The 21,013-nt window shown below is 33.9% G+C and overlaps 1 protein-coding gene across 4 annotated transcripts in view; it reads right to left on the reverse strand.

Moving 5' to 3' along the window:
- The window catches only part of KIF2A (kinesin family member 2A), a 71,722-nt gene that overhangs the window by 8,030 nt on the left and 42,679 nt on the right, over window positions 1-21,013 (reverse strand). Inside the window, exons 4-18 of one of the 4 annotated variants that reach the window (XM_032849864.1) lie at window positions 20,698-20,752; window positions 18,837-18,902; window positions 18,110-18,210; window positions 16,115-16,210; window positions 14,578-14,632; window positions 14,031-14,193; window positions 11,079-11,169; window positions 10,887-10,950; window positions 9,984-10,075; window positions 9,482-9,624; window positions 8,906-9,110; window positions 7,433-7,543; window positions 6,333-6,400; window positions 3,118-3,231; window positions 2,085-2,235 (exon numbers count right to left, since the gene is read on the reverse strand). In XM_032849864.1, coding sequence (XP_032705755.1) covers window positions 2,085-2,235; window positions 3,118-3,231; window positions 6,333-6,400; window positions 7,433-7,543; window positions 8,906-9,110; window positions 9,482-9,624; window positions 9,984-10,075; window positions 10,887-10,950; window positions 11,079-11,169; window positions 14,031-14,193; window positions 14,578-14,632; window positions 16,115-16,210; window positions 18,110-18,210; window positions 18,837-18,902; window positions 20,698-20,752 — 1,575 coding nt within the window. Of the gene's footprint in view, window positions 1-2,084; window positions 2,236-3,117; window positions 3,232-6,332; window positions 6,401-7,432; window positions 7,544-8,905; window positions 9,111-9,481; window positions 9,625-9,983; window positions 10,076-10,886; window positions 10,951-11,078; window positions 11,170-14,030; window positions 14,194-14,577; window positions 14,633-16,114; window positions 16,211-18,109; window positions 18,211-18,779; window positions 18,903-20,697; window positions 20,753-21,013 lie in introns of all 4 variants that reach the window. The other 3 variants (XM_032849858.1, XM_032849879.1, XM_032849874.1) reach the window with 3 other exon arrangements.

Here is a 21,013-nt window from a genome sequence, read left to right on the forward strand (position 1 = left end):
TGATCCCAGCGTCCTGGGATCGAGTCCCACATCGGGCTCCTTGCTCGGCAGGGAGCCTGCTTCTCCCTCTGCCTCTGCCTGCCACTCTGTCTGCCTGTGCTCGCTCTCTCTCCCTCTCTGACAAATAAATAAAATCTTTAAAAAAAAAAAAAATGTGGCTTTAGTGATGAGGTTTACTTAAAATTGTTTTATAAAATGTGAGTTAAAAAAGTGACTTTTTCAAAATAGATACATAATTCTAAATGTATGTACAAATTTTGGTTAAATAGTATAAGAAGACATTTTACTTCAATCAGTATGCTACCATCTGTAAAAGTTTATATATATATAATCAAGTTGGTCAAAGAACTTTTTACCTTCTCTTTGGGAAACAAATATGTTTTTATTAAGACATGCAGGGATACAATATATCATACGATAAACACACTCAACCAATTTTATTCATTATATCTGCCCACCTCCCTGTCAAGCCCAGAATATCCTTTCTTTTGCATTAAGATACTATGCAAGTTCCTATCACTTCCATGCAGTCTACTTAGAATACTTTTTTTGTCTATACAACTACTTCTGGAATGCTAATGCTCTTTATTATCTTCTACTTTGTATACTTATGTTGGTTTTATCTGTAGGACATGTCTTAGACCCTATCCTGTTTTAATTTACCTTGTTAAGACCTTAATACCACAGTAAGAAAAGGTACACAGGCACCAGTAAACTCAACTAAAAAGCTAAGGCTGAACCACCTCAAGATAGTTCCAGGGGGTAGAAAATTTCAAGGAAAGCCACATACTCTTAAATATGGAGAAGACTCCAAGAACTCATGATGTTATACTTCAAGCCTCTGGATCAGTCCTACCTAACCTCTCCAAATTAAAGTCCTACAAAGACCCAACCAGGCAGACAGAAAAATAAAATGGAAAAAAATCTGCTACAGAGAGGGCCCACCTTGTTTTCATTTTCCAAATCCTTAAGAGGCACCATACCTAGGTACAGTACATGGTTGTTTCAAGAATGCAAAAAGCAACTATACCTAACTTTTGGAGACGGGAGATAGGAATCTCATTTTCAGGCCAGGATCTCATTTTCAGTTTTTTATTTTCCATGGTTCAAAGTTCAGAACTCTTATTTTAAGCCAGGAACCCCAAGTTCCCTCACTTTTTGGAAAAGCAGTTAAAAAGTAGAGATAATTACGGTGTCTACTATATAGAGTTGTGAGGATTACATCAGATAATAAGTAAAATGCTTAGTTAATGTAAGTTATGTAGTAAGCAACTAATAAATGCCACCTTTTATCATGAGAAACTACTACTGTAAGATTCTTAAAAGAATATATAAAACTATGTAGGTTATATTTTTAAAAAGGAAGTTAATTATAAAATCTTTTACATCTCACAGAGAGGAATCCCCTCAATATATTAAAGTAATCATTGAAAACATGTATTGTTTGTGCTTTTTTTGTTACTTCTTTATACCTCTTTGTCTTTATACAACAGGTACATTATTTTTTTTTATTATTTGAGTAACTGGGAATCAAATTGTTAAATTATGAAATGTCACTAGCCATTTCAAACATACAGAGTACAACCATACTTAACAAATGTTAGCATTTTGCCATGTTTGATTTTTGATAGAGTTCATGCATTCTTTTTATATGCATGAGTCCATAGTTAATTGTTTTTAACCTATATGTATGATATGTTGTATACATAATTCTTGAAGTTGTTTTTTCCCTATATTACTTTCAATACCACCAAAGTTTAAAACTGATAGAAAATCTGAGGGGGGGTTAAAAAAAAAAAAAAGTTTAGATCAGGGTCAGCAAACATTTTAAAGGGGCAGATAGTATCTATTTTGGGCTTGTGAGCCATACAGTTTTTGTTATTGCTTTTGTCCAAGAAAGCAGCCAGACAAGTTGTAAATGAAGCATGGCCATAATTCAGTAAAACTTTATGCATAAAAACATATGGCTGGCCCACAGACTGCAGTCGGCTGACCCCTGATGCAGATGGTAGTTTACAATCATTAAGTTCTGCTACTGATGAAATGAACTAAAATCAGGTGATTAGAACTATATTATCACTCACGTTCTGTTCACAAAGAAGTTTCAGATCATCTCTCTGAGGGGAACTCCCCACACCCCATTGTGCCTCTAAGTCATCAATTTGATTTGGTGGGTGGTGCATTATTGGACGGACATCACCAGCAGCAGTTGGATCCACAGTCAATTCTTTCACCCTATTAATACATAAGAGGTACCTAAAATTAACAAAGACACATGCAGAGGATCAAGAAACTACCATCCTATTCAATTAACATATTAAGACTGATGATGTCAGCTTTCCAGATCAAGTTTATCTGAAATCTGTGTAAAGACTAAAGGGATATTCGGCTGATGAACTTTCAGAATTTAGTGAGGTAACTTTACAATTATTTCAGAGATAATTATTGTGCATAATGACAATTAGCAAAGTATGTAGATTCAGTATTTCAAAGTAAAAACAAACTGTTTTTGCAATTAAATTATATAAACAGAAAAATGCTAACAACAGCACTTAGATCAATAAAGAGATTATTGCCAAAATCAGAGAACTTAATATACTTTGTAGATTTTTAGTTGTTACAATGCTCTATTAAAATAGCCACATGTGAAATAATCATAATTCTAACATATAAAAATTATGTTATAAAGTTCTATCAATTAAAAAATGTTTACCTATTATACTTCAGTTTACACAGTGGGAGGGTACACGTTCTAAATCAAAGGATCTTTGTCATTTCCTCGCAGACAAGGAAATTTATAAGAACATACAGAGTAACGGTAAACTTCTCATTTTAAACAAGACAGTTTACCTTTCAACCATAAATATGCAAAGATGACATCATCCTTAAAATTATGAGGGGCAACAGGAAGCCTGAATTCTAAATCAACATTTTAAAACAAATAAATTAGTAAAGTACACAAAAATGAAGATCATGCAGTACAATCATCACCTGCCAAATGAAATGAAAATGAAAAATAAAATGGCTCAGAACTAAAGTATAAATGAAATATTCATATGTAACACAATTCAAAAGAAACTATGAAAATAAACATCTTATGCATAGAAGGAAGTAGACCTGGTAATCGAAGGAGAAAAGTCGTCATACTCATAAGAAGGAGAGAGATCAGGGCGACTGCCACTACCCTGTGAGAAGGGAATGTCTGATGGACTAATTCCAAACTCCTTTACTCTGCAGCACCAAAACAGCAACAAATTAAGAGAAAATGCTCTTGTAAAGACAGCAATGCACATTTCAAGTTTTTATTTTGTATTCAGCTTAATTTGTTTAAAAAAAAAGATATCAACATTGTTGTGACTTACTGTATATAGAGTACTTTAAAAAAATTTTTAAGAAGTTTCTGAATTTTTCTGTTCTATTGATACCTTTGTCCATAGTCCTTACTTTCTGGTATACTTTCCCCTTTCCTCATGACCCCTCCTAAAAGTTTAACCAGACCATCACCTAAATTTTAAATGCCCCTTCTTTAACTACATGACTATTAATTAAATTTCCTTGTACAGTCAATACTGCAAATATTTTATTAGCATCAATGACCCCTCAATATTCTTGCAGACTTTTAAAAGAGAACACAAGAGTATTAAGTCCTTACGGCATCCACTGTTTGTAATGAATTAACTTCTCTCCTATGTGTCTAGAATGGTTCCATCCTTGGTACAAAATGAGAAAGCAGTTCCTCAAATAGTTTTCTGTATTTGGTTCAGATGAAGAACCCTGGTTAAGGAAAGCCTCTTTAGCAATGGAATTTAAATTGCTTTTGGTAATATCTCCGATATTTATATATAACCAAATTATGGCTTTTCTTATACCTCTTTGTGATTCCCTATGTTCCTTTTGGAGCCATCCCATTTCACAACAGTAAGCAGTATTTATTATGTATTTCCTACATGTTAGGTATTGTGATTGTATATTTTAGGCATTATATTATATAAATCTTAAAACAATCCTGTGATATTATTTTTACCACTTTACAGATGAGAAATCGGTTCAGAGCAATAAAGTATCTTACCCAAGTTCATTCAATGAGAGTAAGTGAGGTTCAAACTTAGCTATGAGTACAAACACTATGTTATTAAACATCCAATATACTGAGCATGCTTTTCTCATTACTTCTTTTAGATTTAATAAGAATGAAATTACTATTTTGTTGGGTCACAGATAGTCATACAGATCAAACTAATAATTTCATGTAGATCAAACTAATTTATTTCTTCTACTTACAGTCCTTCTTTGACCTATTGGTAATGTCTGCTATCACAGGTTCAATACTGGATTCAGCTGCCCTTCATCCTTTATAGTCACTTTGGAAAGCTTATATACCATACAGACTGACAAAATCTAAATTTCTAACAATGACGTGATTCTTTTTATTCCCAACTCCATTTAGGATTCTATCAGAATCTTCTAATTTAGAAAGCCTATCCGTCCCTAGGCTAATATTTTCCTCTATTCCAAGGGCTTCTGTCTAACTCAAACACTAAATACTATATGCAGGAATTATATTCCTCAAATGAGCTATCAGGGGAGGTTGGAAATCTTTATTTCCAGAGGTTTGCAAAGAAAAGGCAGAATTATTTGTCCCAGACGGTTAATCACATTGCAGATAAATTACATTACATGATAATAAATTAAAACATTTACTTGGACCTAAATGAACTAGAGGAATAGCCAGATAGAATATGTTCACATTAGGTAGATTCTTTTGCAGTTAGAAGTCTGAAGACATGGAGGGGTTTTGTTTTAATTCTGTAACATGGCAATATTCTGCTATACTAAGCTGTTGCTCCTCTCTCCCATGAACAACTGGAAGTAAGAGAAGCACTTTATGATAAAAACCCCACATACCAAAAATGTTCATTATAAAAATGAAAAGTACCATAAATGTTTGCAGCTCAGAGCCCAAAATTCTAAGTTTAAAAAGGATTAAATTTAGAAATAAAGTTCCATTATATTTATAAAGAAGTTATTTTAATGTCTTTTTGCAAAATGTCAAAAGCTTATACATTCCAACAGTTTTTACTATAATAAAAAAAATCTCTTTAGTTGAAACAAAATCAAGTCACAACAGAAAAAAAGAGTATGACCCCATTTATGGAAAGTTCAAATACAGCTACCTATGTTGTTCAGAGATACATTCATAGGTGGAAAAACTGTTTTTAAAAAGAGAGAAAAAGAAAACCAAGAAAAAAGGCAAGAAAACATCTACCTTGGGGCAGAGATTAATGGATTTGGACAGGTTATTCAGGATTTGTCATCAGGAGGGGACATATGGGGAGCTTTCTAGAGAGGCAGAAATGTTCTATTTCCCAATCTGATGACAGAATTTATACTGTATAAATATTTATTAGATTATTCACTTAATGTTTTCAGTACTTCTCTGTATACATATGTATTCCCTGTTTTAAAAAAAAAGATTAAAAATAAAATTTCCATAGCAATTAAACAGGACAAATACTGTATTCAGTAAAATTAAGGGACTGTCCACAGTAGAAATGGAATACAAAGAGGACTTGGATAGCTAACAATGAGAATCACAAATGCAGTATGTGATAAGAGAAATTTAAAACTACAAAGTCATTTTTTCAAAACGAGCAACAGGAATGATTTTTGGAACAAATATAAATCTGTCTATCACAATCTGAAGTTCCAAAGGCACTTTGGAATAAATTATTTTATTTAACTTATTTTAATAAGGAATAAATTATTTTAAGTCTATAATATTTTTTGTCCTTTATTTGTAATAACATCACCGTCTATTAAATTATCTAACACTAGTGACAATGAGTAGTAAAATGTAACTCATATAGAACACCAGAAAAAAAACATGCTATCATTACTTATTCAAACCCTAGATTTCCCACATATGGCATTTAGTATTATCAGAAATAATTTTTAGCATATAGATAAAACAATTTAAGAAATACAGATTGGTCCCCTTATACTCATTTAGACTTTCCTATTAAGAAAAATTTACATGATTTAAATGTAGTAAAAAAATATGAAATATAACTTGGTGAAACAGAAAAATGTAATCATGTTCTAGAATAGAAAGACCAATTCTACTAAAGATCTAACTCTCTTTCCAAATTACACAACACATTTCCATTTATTTTCAGAACTTGACCAAATGACTCTACATATCATCTTAACAACATGCAAAACATTTTTTTAAATTAGAAAAAAATAACAAAAGTTACCCTATAAGATATTAAGTCAAAGCAACTACTGCTCTACTCCCCTCAAATTTCAAACTGAATAACTATTTTGCATACCTATTTGCATATCTTAATGTATTAAGAGTATTTTCACAGGATGCCATTCCTGGAGAGATTGTAGCAATCTGAAGGAGAAGATGCAAAGTAAAGAAAATGTTATAAATGATGAAGACAGTCTTATCAACATATTGTCCATTAAGATCTAATCTTAAAATGGTTATTTAAAATAAACATTTGTGGTATCTAAACTCCAAGAGAATTTGCAATATTACACCCACAATCAGATAATAATTGTAAGCCACATAAAATATAAACAACTCTCTGAAAGCACCAGAAAATGATTTAACTTGGACAGAAAATGGAGGTCAACATCCAGGAGGGAAGAGCACTGAGAGTTTCCACTACCCCCTCCCCACCCAATACAACAATTTTTTTGTTTAAGGGCATGCCCCACTGCTGTCACACAGGGCAACTGAAACTTCACTAGAAAACGGGAATTTCACTGGTTATACTAAAGGACAGAATTTGAAGGTAGCAACTAAAGCAGGTACAAAGTGAAGTTTGTCCCAGAAGAGAGATAATCATGTAGGGAGGTAATCGTGACAACCAAAAATTGTACATATAAACCGCCCGAATCTCTGGCTGACTCCTGAACCAGACATACATAAGGCTTACTCCAAGTAACAGCTGAGTCTAAAAGAACAGTTTTCAATTTTATCTGCTGCCCAAAACAGGGAAGACAAGAGTTTGAAATAAGTTAAGTGCACTTCTTGCTAAAACAACAACAATCAATAATCTTTAGAACATAAGAGAATTCAGTGTCTTAAGTATTTATTCATAATAAAAATTATATAAACAAAAAAATTATATAAACCAATTTTACTAGACATACGAAGAAAAAGAAAAGCATGAACCATACTCAAGGAGAATAAAAATCAATGAAGACCAACCTCAAGAAGACTCAGATGTTGGAAATAGTAGAATGCATTATAAGTACAATATAATCCTCTCTTATCAGACTGGAAGGGACCCCATTTTAAGTACCATTGTATCTCTCACAATAGAAGGATTTAAATGACTACCTTTCCAAAGATATTGTGAGTTATTCACTATTCAGGGTTAAAACAAAACAAACAAACAAACAAACATAAACTTACCATGCAGGTACGAGAATTTTCACCTATGAATGAATCTCTTAACACCTGAGTGAGCTTACTTGCTCTGAAAGGAGTATGAGGTTTATTTCTACCTAAGGCTCTGATGCACTCCTGAAAATTAAGAAAGCAAGTTTCACAGATTAGGCTCCTTATAACAAGTAATCTTATCTAACATATTTAAAAGACCTTTTATTATAACCCTAACATTTAAGATCTGATCGGCTCTGGAAATCCTACTAACAGGTTTAGAGCATAGTAAAGATGGTTACATAAAGCTAATTCAAGAAAATGAAATTAAAAAACAGTAACAACAATAACAAAGTACTTATAAAAGATTCTTCTAGAGATTTTAACTAGAATTTAGAAGTAACAGAAGGATAAAAAGCTAAACTTTGAAACTGGCATGACAAAAGAAAAAACACAATGTTTTCTTTTAACATTGCCAATCCTTCCTTTCCCTTTTTTTTTTTTTTAAAGATTTTATTTATTTATTTGACAGACAGAGATCACAAATAGGCAGAGAGGCAGGCAGAGAGAGAGAGGAGGAAGCAGGCTCCCTGCTGAGCAGAGAGCCCGATGTGGGGCTTGATCCCAGGACCCTGGGATCATGACCTGAGCCGAAGGCAGCGGCTTTAACCCACTGAGCCACCCAGGTGCCCCTCCCTTTTCTTTTTTTCAAACATTTTTTTTTTAAAGATTTTATTTATTTGACAGACAGAGATCACAAGTGGGCAGAGAGGCAGGCAGAGAGAGAGAGGAGGAGGAAGCAGGCTCCCCGCTAAGCAGAGAGCCCCATGTGGGGCTCGATCCCAGGACCTCGGGATCATGACCTGAGCCGAGGGCAGATGCTTTAACCCACTGAGCCACCCAGGTGCCCCCCCTCCCTTTTTTTTTTTTTAACATTTTTTTTAAAGATTTTTTTCCCCCAAAAGATTTTATTATTTGTTTGTTTGTTTATTTAACAGAGAGAGAGAGAGGGAACACAAGCAGGGGGGAGAATGAGAGGGAGAAGTAGGTTTCCCGCTGAGCAGGAAGCCAGATGCAGGGCTTGATCCCAGGACCCTGGGATCATGACCTGAGCTGAAGGCAGATGCTTAACCAAATGAGCCACCCAGGCGCCCCTGATCCTTCTTTTTCTATTCAAGGAAGGGACAGAATATTGTCCTCCTAACTTTCTGAAAGCCATTCCACATTTTTCTGAGACAGTATTTCTTAGCTGAGTTTTGGGATTCCTTATCTTCCCCTACGATAATTGTAACTAGTTAAAGCCCTGTAGAATCTTAGATCTTTTTTTCACTGTAAAAAAAAATGAGTATGTGTAAAGAATCCTGGGTATATTATAGATCAATAACTGTAAACATAAACAAACCTCTCTTCCTTACTAAATGCTAATTTGCTATGAATTGTAGCTACTCTAAACAAAATTAATGTCAAAAGCAAAAGATCTTTCACAATTAAATACATGTTATTTACCTTGAGTGCTAAAAGGCTTTTATTAATTTCAGCACCTTCAAGCCTGGTTTGCCTGTCTGCACTGGAAGTATCAGCTCCTCGTTCATTTCCAGCCAAATCAATGAGAGAAAATTTGCCATGTAGTTTTCCTTTCCTTCTAAGAATAATCTGAAACACTGCATGGCTCCGAGATGAATGTGCATTTGCAGATGTTTGACCGGATGTTCTACAACAATGTGATTAAGGTTATTTTAGATACCAAAAATACGTCAGTTTTTTATATTGTAAACCATGGTATTCCATCAAAGAAACCTTCAAAAAACTATCCAGTTTTCATCATTTAAGTACAAAAGAGACAATCTGACTTAAAACACTTCAACATACCAGATTCATACACTTTAATCTGGCACACTTTGAATTTATTAGTATGATTATCAATATAGTAGATATCACTCAGTAACATATAACGGTAGAAGTTTTTATGAACAAATTTTTACTATGAAAATGCATTAAGTAATACCTCTGTTTTGTTTAAATACCCAAATTATCTAAAACTGATTAAGAAATTAAGTTTCTCTTACTTAAAATGAAATTTACCTGCAACTGTTGCCTATGTCAATGAGTTTCAGTACATCTTCAACACATTTGACCTCCCGTTCCTGTAATCCCACCACTTGAACCTGTTGTTTTCCATCTTCTAGTACTCTTAATTTTGTTTTCCTGTTTAGCAAGTCAAACACCTATTAAAAAAAAAAAAAAATTGGAAAACTAGCTTTAAAGAAAAAGACTCCGTTCTATAAAAATGAATCAGAGTCCAAAAGTTATTTCAGAAAATCAGAATAACTTGAATAATAATGCTCAATATTGAAGTTGAGACTTTCAAAGGGAATTTCCTAAAATCTCAACAAAATGCTAACATAATAGTCTAACACATATAAAAATATGTGGTGGAAATGGTTGCACAACAAGTAGTTAATGCCAGTGAACGTGTACACAAAAAAAATGGGTAAAGTGTTAAATTTCATGTTATAAATATATTAAACCACAATTTAACATCCTCCCAAACAAAATCAGTTTGTTTTTTTAAGTTTCCACTTACCTTTCCACTATAAATTTCGAAAAAGGTTGCATACACTTGAAGTTCTAACTTCTTATAGTTTGGCTTCTTTAACATTAAAAAGACATCCCGAGCTGTCAAGAATTCCATGTGGAGAAAATGTGTTAAGATGTTACAAATACTATCTTTTTTTTTTTTTTAAGATTTTATTCATTTTATTTGAGAGAGAGAGAGAGAGGGAGCAAGAGAGAGAACATGAACAGGGGACGACAGGGGCAGAAGGGGTGGGAGAACAAACTCTCTGCTGAGCAGGGAGCCTGATACAGGGCTCAATCCCAGCACCCTGGGATCACAACATGAGCAGATGCTTCACTGACTGAGCCACCCAGGCACCCTACAAATACTATCTTTAAAAAGCAATTCAAATTTTCTCTATTTAGAGGAATCAATTAAGCTTTACCTAGAATGACAGTATCAATAAAAAAAATGAAGACTAAAGTGAACACTAATTTTACAAAAAAATAGTAATAGTTTTTTATACTTAAATATAGATGTCACTCTCATATTCAATAAGAGAATGCTATTTATTCATATAAATAACATAAAATTATAGGTGGTCATAGCAAGATTATTCCCATAACCATACCAGACAGAAGTTTTTCATACATTACCTATTCGACAACAAATACTTGTAAATTTCAACAAATACTAAGCTCTAATAATATGTCAAATTAAAATAATACAAATAAAATCAAGATTCCTGTTCCAAAATCTAATTCTCACAATTCTTTTCAAGCAGTCTGACAACCTAAAACTGACATAATATACACCAAGTTTAACTTTATGGTTATCCTGAAAGTCCTGAACGATATTTCCAAGTTTATTTCAAAGCCACCTGAGCAATATTCAAAACCATTACAAATGATATGCAAAAAAGACAGTTACCTGCTAATGCATAAATTCCTTTAGAACAATCTTGATTCTTTCCTGAAAAGTCACCTCCCATAGTCTACATGTTAAAAAACAAATAATAATAGACATTATTCAGGAATAAATCTTAAGAATTTAGGTTTTAGAATTAAGCCATAAGGAATATAAACAAGCTGCATAGGACGATGTAATTAATGAATTACTCACATGAGTTTTTCCACTTCCAGTCTGCCCATAAGCAAAGCATGTAGCCATTCCCCTTTCAAATATAGTTTCCACTAGTGGTCTAGCTGTAAACCTTAAAAATAAAATGCACTAGTCAGAATGTGCCATCAATATTTAAATTAAGTAAATAAAATACTAGGTCTTATTAATAAACAAAAGTCATACCAATTTTTTTTTAATATTTTATTTATTCATTGGACAGAGAGAGATCACAAGTAGACAGAGAGGCAGGCAGAGAGAGAGGGAAGCAGGCTCCCTGCTGAGCAGAAAACCCGATGCGGGACTCGATCCCAGGACCCCGAGATCATGACCTGACCCGAAGGCAGCGGCTTAACCCATTGAGCCACCCAGGCGCCCCATACCAATTTTTTTTAAAGGTTTTATTTATTTGACACAGAAACAGAGAGTACAAGTAGGCAGAGTAGCAGGCAGAGGGAGAGGGAGAAGCAGGCTCTCCGCCAAGCAGGGAGCCCCATGCGGGGCTCAATCCCAGTAACCTGGGATCATGAATTGAGCCGAAGGCAGCTGCTTAACCAACTGAGCCACCCAGGCGCTCCCATACCAATATTTTTAACAAATCAGTGGGCTCAACTGTCAGACTACAGTTGAGCCCACTGATTTGTTACAGTTTTTAAATAACCTTATCTTAAAATTGCTTACAGCTCTTTAAAGCATAATTTCAAGTAATTCCATAATAAAGGATGGTCACAATGGGCCCCCCCCAAAAAAAGAGAGAAAGAAAAAGACAGTAACTGAGCTAAGACATGTGTATGTAAAAGACAATATTAAAGTTTTAAAAATAACGGGACGCCTGGGTGGCTCAGTTGGTTAAGCGGCTGCCTTCGGCTCAGGTCATGATCCCAGCGTCCTGGGATCGAGTCCCACATCAGGCTCCTTGCTCAGCAGGGAGCCTGCTTCTCCCTCTGTCTCTGTCTGCCTGTGCTCGCTCTCTCTCCCTCTGTCTCTGACAAATAAATAAATAAAAAATCTTAAAAAAAAAAAAGTTTTAAAAATAACAACAAAAAAATGTAATACTAGGCAAGACAAGTAAGGTTTCTACAGTGAAAACCAACAAAACCAACCAAACATACAAAAACCCACACTACCAGGATTAAAAGTTGTAACAGAAATCAAATCAAAAGGGTGATAATCTCGAGAGAAAAAAAAACAAAACTATAAAAACATTATCTTAAGGCCATCTACCCAAGTAGAAAAGTGACAGGGTTTCCTTGAATGTAGCTAAGTAAATATAAATTATACATATAAGACACTGGAGTTGATAGTCTCAGTTCAGGAGAAGGATGCAAAAATATGGTTTTGAATTATTTTTCAAACCTGTTATTGTAATCACAGCTAGAGTTAAAATTATAGAAATACTTCATTGAGCAGAGCTCTAGAAAGTATAATGGGAAACAAATCTTTTTTCATATTGGCTTCAAAATAATGTATGTGGGGCACCTGGGTGGCTCAGTGGGTTAAGCCTCTGCCTTCTGCTCACGTCATGATCTCGGGGTCCTGGGATCGAGCCCCACATCGGGCTCTCTGCTACGTGGGGAGCCTGCTTCACCTCTCTCTCTGCCTGCCTACTTGTGCGCTCTCTCTGTGCCAAATAAAAATAAAAAATCTTTAAAAAAAAATAATGTATGTGGAACACTTTATACAATTCTGCTGAATTTTTTTTTAAGGAACAACTGAAAAAGGCACAGAACAGAAGAAGCAGGAAACAGTGGTCAAATAGAAGTAGTAAATGAGGGTGCGTGGGTGGCTTAGTTGGTTGGGCAACTGCCTTCGGCTCAGGTCATGATCCTAGAGTTCCAGGATCGAGTCCCACATCGGGCTCCCAGCTCCACAGGGAGTCTGCTTCTCCCTCTGATCTTCTCCCCTCTCATGCTCTTTTTCACTCTCTCTCTCAAATAAATAAATAAAATCTTTAAAAAAAAAAAATTGTAGTGAATGAGTCTACAGAGTGATTAGACAAAAAAAGGCCTAACTCGCATTCCCTCAAAGGTAAATAAAGAGGATAGCATCAATACTGGTAAAATTAAGAAGCAATATATATAAGGTAAAACTTAATGTTTACTTAATCTAGCATATTCAGAGAAACATACCTTATAATTATAAAGTCAAACAGACATATTTTATGAAGCAGGAGTGGAAGAAGAAAAGGAAGCGGGAGGGGAAGAGGACTCTCTTCTCCAGTAAAAATACACAATTCATATTAAGTTTCCTTTTAAAACAAATTCTTCATAATACCATTTAGCACTCACATATTCTTTGATTTTCTCCTCTTTTTTTACAACTGAACTCCCAGTTTACTGGCTTAAGCCCAATGGAGTTGATCTAAAAAATATCTCATTAATAAGACTTCAATTCTCAGGACTCTTATTAACCATTTAATTTTCTGTTTTCCAGCCATATTTATAAAATGAAAAGTCAATGAAAAAGCATTCAAGTAATTGCCAAGATAGTTCTATATAGATTGAAATAGCACTGCTGTTAAAACTGACCTGTTATAATTAGAAGGCAATGTTTACAAATGATGTATGCAAATATTCCAAATTTCTTTACTAATACAGAGACTAAAAAGCAAAAAGTAAAAGTCCCCTATAATCATATCACATTGCTAGAACTACAGAAAACGCCTACATTTTCCAGAAATTTCCTATCCATATATAAATATATATCTAATGTATGGGATATATAATATACAGTGCGTGAGATACATATTAGTAATAAAAACTATGATTTGGGGGGAGAATTAAAGGGAACAAGTAAATACTGATTATTGTGTTTATGACATAACTTTTGTTTAAACTCAGAATAAAAGAGCATATTGTACTTTTGGAGAGATATGCCAAGATCAACACAAGGTTCAGGGTAGTGATAAATACACAGTATAAGAACAAAATTGTTATTTAAAACAAATTTACCTACCTGTAAACCATTTCATTAGGAGCTGAGTCATCAAAGGCATAATCAAAACGAAATGTTTGGTTTTCTAGGTACCTTGTTAAATCTACTTTTTGTTTTGGTTCATGTACCATCACAACATCTTTACTAGGGATTGTGATTACATCAAGATCTTTCATTTGAGTTTCTAAAAGAATAAATGAAAATCAATGCCCAGTAATTTTCATAGCATCTGGATGTAATAAATAATTTTTAAAAAGTGATAAAAATTTTAATAGAAGTATTAATTTCTATAAATATAAGTATCTCATAAATATGCCATTCAAGAAGACATATTTGAACAACCAAGTAAAAAAATTATCAAAATTTCTGTAAAGCAAGAACTAGAAATGGCAATGATTCATAGAGCAGTAACAAAGCAGATGTAACAAAGAAATCTGCATAATGATTATGTAACAAATAAAATTATTTATATTTAACTTTTCTAAACCAATTTAATTTCTGCTATCATTAAAATAAATACCAAATGGACAAAATCAACCTCTTATTAAGAGTTCAAAAAGCATCATACCTTTTTTATTGAGTGGTCGTTTTCTTACACAAACGCATATTCTATGTTCATCAATCTAGAAATAAAGTATTTTATTTCAATATTTATTGTGTTATATGAAAACTGAAAAGCCAGTTATGCAATATTTCCTACAGATTTTAGAAATTTATGCATATCATAAATAGGATAAATAAGCTTAAAAATCAAATTAGTATGTATGAATTTTAATAGTCCAAAGACAATGATTTCTAAAATTCTGAGCATAACTGAAAATTACTCATTTTATTATTTGGTAAATAATTAGGAAATAACTTTGTAGAGGGAACTACTGTTCCTATTAGCAGCATAAGGTTCACACTAAGAAGCTGCCTTACTTCCATATATACTGCACATAACATAAGCGAAATTTCCTACCAAGTGGTGTACTGTGAGATTGATTAAAGGGAAAGGTATTGACAAAGATAACTAATAGCAAGAAATGCGATTCTCAGATTATTAGTGAGCAAAATAACTCCCAATAATTTTATAATAGCCAATTCTTACACATAAATATTTTTCATAAAATTTATTCTCTCAATACCTCCCTTTTAATAATAAATATATAACACAGGGATTGGCAAAGTATGGTCTACAGACCTAATCCAGCCCACTACCGCTTTTATGAATTTTACCGAGACAGCTGTACTCATTTGTTCACATACCGTCTATGGCTGCTTTCATAGTACAAAGGCAAAACTGAGTAGTTGTGATGAAGACCATATGGCTCACAAAGCCAAAAATATTTACTATCAGGGCCTTTTAAGAAAAAGTTTGCCAATTACTGTCCTAAAGTATGAATTCAGATGTAGTAGATTAAACACAGGTAGGGGTAAGCAAGGACTAAAATATATACAAAAGTGTTATGAACAACAACTCTCTGAAATCCTAAATACTTCGGCTTGACACAAATGTATTTTATGTACCCAGGGTATTCTGTACATGCGAGGTCAGATATTATTTTTCTTAAGTATCAATTACTCACAAACTATTCCCTGTCCAAAAAATTCTCATTCTTCAAGAGGAAAGTAGCTGAGTAATAGGAAAGCAGAATACTTTTCAAACACTAGATTTCTGGTCTAGTATGGTCCTCAACAACCACTAAAAGCTAGACTAACATTTATTTTAAAATATCAAATTAACTAATAGTAAATTTGTATGACAGTGGCATCTATAGGCCAAATCAAAGAGGAAATAGGCTTGGAACTGGGATAAAATTTTCAATGATGGTCAGAAAGAAGAATGGGTCTTCTGACATCATTCCTTAAACTGTTGTTCTGCTCTACCAAGGACAGAGTCTTTGCTTTGAAAAGAACATCTCCATGGGAAGCATGTCTGATTAATCAAATTATGGGAGATAAGCATAACGGTGAATGATTTCTTGATATTCACCTTAAAACATGAGGAATATACACCCATAAAGAAAGAAACTACACAGCTAAATCCAGTATTAAGTGGGCACTGAACATTTTTTTTAACAGCATAAAAAAATTCCAGAACAATAGTTTACAAAGAATCTTACAGGATCTGCTGTTGTTAACGGTCTATAATCCAAACTTCCTCTAAAGTCTCTGATCATACACATAATTTCATAATTTGGGTTTGTAGCATCAACATCCTATAGGGAGACAGAGAAAATTCATCATTTATTATCATTACAAAAATCGATATTGTTGCATTTGTTTTTTTTTAAGATTTTATTTATTTGACATACAGACATCCCAAGTAGGCACAGACAGGTAGAGAGAGAGCAGAGAGAGAGGGGGAGAAGCAGGCTCCCCGCTGAGCAGAGAGCCTGATGTGGGGCTCGATCCCAGGACCCTGAAATTATGACGTGAGCCAAAGGCAGAAGCTTAACCCACTGAGCCACCCGGGCACCCTGCTTCCCCCTCTCTCTCTGCCTGCCTCTCTGTCTACTTGTGATATCTGTCTGTCAAATAAATAAATAAAATCTTTTTAAAAAATAAATAAATAAAGCCACTCTTGAATTATTTCAAAAGTTCATGTGTTACACATACAACTTGATCAACCTAGAAAATGAAGCAAGAGAAAAATAGCGGTCATCATAAAAATCAATAAAGAACTCTAGAAAAACTGAAATTCTACAAAAATTCATTTAATCAGATTTTTCTTCGCCATGCTTAATCCAGTGTTTCAGCAAAACAGAAACATGGATTCGTTTATGTTCATTTCCTGTTCTGGTTGATTCTCTCAAAAAAATTTAAAAACCTAAGGCACAGTAAAACCACCTCAAATGGACAGGACTTAAAGGAATCAAAAGACAAGATAATTTTTGAAATCTTTAAAATTCAAATTACTGAATGTTGGAATGTTGTCTGCATTTCACTTTTCTGCTTCAAAACTGAGAAAATTCAGATTAAGACCCATGTAACAATAGTTAACCATCTCTCTTAGCCATGAGTAATAAATTATTAAACATTCTAAGAAGCCAGATTTTCTTCCTGCACCACGTACAGATTCGCTTTGAATATAAATTTCAAAACTGTTACTGAAACTTACTTTCAATTAACTTTCTTTTAGGAAATAACACCAACTATGTCAATGGAAAAAGTGAATGTAAAGTTAAAATTAAGAGATAACAAAGAGATATGAAAATATTACGAGGTTCCCACAGGAAACACCAGGTGGCATTAGTGCTAAGTATCAGTAGATCTATCTGTATTGTGTTTTACTTATTTCAAAACCCAACTGGCTATCTCAGATCACTTTAAGATATAACCTAATTTATTCAAGTTGAATTTTATACTGGTTTCATAATTCCATAACACAACGCCCTTTATGATTAAGGGCATTTGAATATACTTCTAAATAAAGAAATAATCCTCATGTTTTAATAGAGAAACAAGTTCTAAGAATATAATAGATATAATACAAACACACTAGAAATTATATGTAAAGAAACATAATTTCTAATAGGTGAAGACCTATAAAGAGAAAGGACCAGTCTTCTATATAATTTTTTCATTGTTAGTAAACAGTTTTGTTACCATCTAAAGGGAACATGAGAGGCACCACAGAGACACAACTTTTAATATCTAGCATAAACTCAAACAGAAGGAATCTTCCCTTGCATTGTGATATGCTGAATTTACTAACCATGGAAAAACAAAATAAAATTTCTAGTGTAATTATCTACTTTATAATCAACTACTTTAACTAGATATTCTTCTGAATATATTTTAGATCTTTTTACAAAGTCAGTCTTACTATTCTTGAAAGGTATAATGGCTGCATTAGAATTGTAACACAACGAATTATTATTCAAAATGGAACAAATGTTAGGACTAACACATCCACTAAAACATGAAAAGTACATGTAGTAAAAGTCTGTTACAGTATTTTCAAAGGTTCATATCATTTTTCATTATCAGTTTAGATCTCAACTAAAGGAACTATATTGAAATCTTTAACTGAATGCCTCAATTACTTTCAAATCACTTTCACTGACACCATCTACATCTTCAGTTCATGCATAAACAGTGTTTCTGTTACAAACCTGGGCTCTTTTTTCTCTAAGTTCTTGCTGCTGTAGTCTCCTTTTTTCTCGTTTTTCTTGTAATTTTTCTACTTCTTTCACACAATTAGATTTTCTACGTGCTGAAAGAAAAAGATGAGCTGTTGAAGTAGACCTTCTTATTTACAGTACTGTACTTATACACAAAAATGTTAAGTATAATTTCACCACATACACCCAAAAAATGGTACACATGCAAGGCATGCCTTTAACAATTATGTGAACTTATGAGCTGCTTTAACAAAACCAGGAACAGGACAAAATACAGATAGCAGTCAAGAAAAATGACTTTAACATATTGATACATGTCATCTCTTGGTTTACAATCACAGATGTATGAATTGGAAAGGATCAAGAAGCGTAAAATTCTTCCATAACATCTGTCAAATTGTCATCTGACCAGAATTTCAAATTCAAAGCAAGTGGAAAGTTGTTATAATTTTGTATTTATAAATCTTCTTCAAAATATACATTTCAAAACCCAATTAACAGACTAAACTAACAAGAAAAAATATTTTTCCACGGTGGTAAAATGAAATCTGCAATCAAGCTTACAATTAGACTCTTTACCATTTGGGGACTTCTAAGGATGACCAAGAGAGAATACATGTATGCCTAGAATGACTGAATCCTTGATACATGATTTACATACAAGGGGGTCCAAATTCCTTTTTTGCAGCTTGAACTGGAGATATATCTGAAACACTACCATTCTGTTGTGCAGAGGAAGACTGCTCAGGAAGCTGACTAGGCCGTGCACGTGCAGAACCAACCACTGCAAGTGAAATGAAATTTTTAAAATTCAGAACAGAAAATCAGTAAAGGTGAACCCTAGTAAAGGAACAGAGATACCTCAAAAGAACTGATACTTACGAGTTGTCAGTTTTCTACTTATGTGGGTATAAAGAGAATGTGTAATAATCAATTCTGTTCAATCAACTAACAAGCCAAGAGGTTTTCAAGGTAATGTGTGCAGAGACTTAGACTTCACCAAGGTAATTTTAACTACAAAACTCAATCTGAATAATTTATATAAAAAAGCAAAGCCAAGGGGCACCTGGGTGGCTCAGTGGGTTAAGCCTCTGCCTTCAGCTCAGGTTATGATCTCAGGGTCCCGGGATCGAGCTCCTCATTGGGCTCTCTGCTCAGCGGGGAGCCTACTTCCCGCCCCCGCCCCCTACGTGTGATCTCTCTGTCAGATAAATAAATAAAATCTTAAAAAAAAAAAAAAAGCGCAAAGCCAAGCCTGACTTTTAATAATCATTTAAAAAATGTAAGTGTGCAGGGGCACCTGAGTGGCTCAGTCAGCTGAGTGGCTGGCTCTTAATTTCGGCTCCGGTCATGATCTCAGGGTCCTGGAATAGAGCCTTGAGTCCAGCTCCGTGTTCAGCAGGGAGTCTGCTCGAGGATTCTTTCTCTCTCCCCCTACCTCTGCCTCTGCCCACTTGAGCTCTCCCTTTCTCTAAAATGAATAAATAAATCTTAAAAGGCCCCCTAAAATATACATTTAAGTGTACAAAATAGAAATTTTAAATTTAAATGCACTGTCATTTTGAAAATTTATACAATTCTCAAGCACATAAAGTAAAAAAACACTCCTTCAACCCACCCTGTAATTCCAAATCCCGCTCTTTGCTCCTCAAACATGCAAATATTTCCCAATGTATGTTATAAAAGTGAAAAGATAAATATAAAGTAAAATATAAACACCACATTTTACAAAGCAATATATAGTTTCACAAGATTCAAAGGAAGGATAGTGTTTAAGGTGCAGGACTTTCCCTCCACCTCCAATCTCTCTTCTAATACCTAAGCCTGTCCTGTCCCCCCACCCCTACATACGGAGAAACATCACAATCAGAAACATCAATTCTGAATTGCTGAAGAGTAAAAAAGAAATTAACTGTACTTCACATTTCCTTACTGAAAATACAGGGAAAACATGCAATTAACTATAAATTGTACCTGTTCAATTTTTCTGTAGCTGATTACCAAGTCGTGAATCTTTTGGGAAGACTGTTAGCCAGAAAGTCAGGTAAAATGGGATTAGATTAATAACTCTTGCGAACTCAATTAACTGACTACTGCCTCATTCCTTTCTTTCTCATGATACTCTTCTCAAATCTACAAAGTTATTGGGTAAAGGAGAGTAATCAAAAATTGCATGTAACAGAGTTTCATATTCATCACTTACCTTTATAAATAATTTTTTGTATTACTCACTTTTTTTTCAAGATTTTAATTATTTGAGAAAGAGAGAGTGCATGAGCCAAGGGAGGGCCAGGGGAGAGAGAGAGAAGTAGGCTCCCCACTGAGCAAGGAGCCCAAGGTGGGGCTCAATCCCAGGACCCCAGGATCTTGACCTGGGCCGAATTCAGAAACTTAACTGACCGAGCCGCCCAGGCACCCCTTTATATTGACATTACTACATTAGGAAATCAAGAAGATACCAATCTTCAAATTAGCCATATAAAGTTTAAATCAATAATAATGTCAATGGTAATATTCACTTTTGATTTACCTTGTTGGGACCATACTAGAAAGTTAATAGACAATAGATAAATGTTTACCTCTGTTATCTCTTGGAGGAGGGTCATTCTTAATAGAAGCCACAGTCCGTCGATTCTGTAAGAGAAAAATAAAAACGTTCATTTTACTTTCTCTCTTTACTCCTATTTATAACTTGGGCTTCCTTTAATTAAACAAAAGTAGGTGAGCATAATATAAAACTAGATAGAAAAAACTATAAATAGCTTCTAATAATTATTACTAATGCCATTAGTATTCAAATTTGTTTACGTGAGTATTGCCCACCATCTCTACAGAGAATGCAATATTCCAGAATTAGCACAAGGCAGGTACTGCTCATATTAAGTCATTTGAGCT

The sequence above is a fragment of the Lontra canadensis genome, unplaced genomic scaffold, assembly GCF_010015895.1.
Source record: "Lontra canadensis isolate GAN:19392208 unplaced genomic scaffold, GSC_riverotter_1.0 scaffold4, whole genome shotgun sequence".
In the NCBI taxonomy this organism is placed as follows: Eukaryota; Metazoa; Chordata; class Mammalia; order Carnivora; family Mustelidae; genus Lontra; species Lontra canadensis.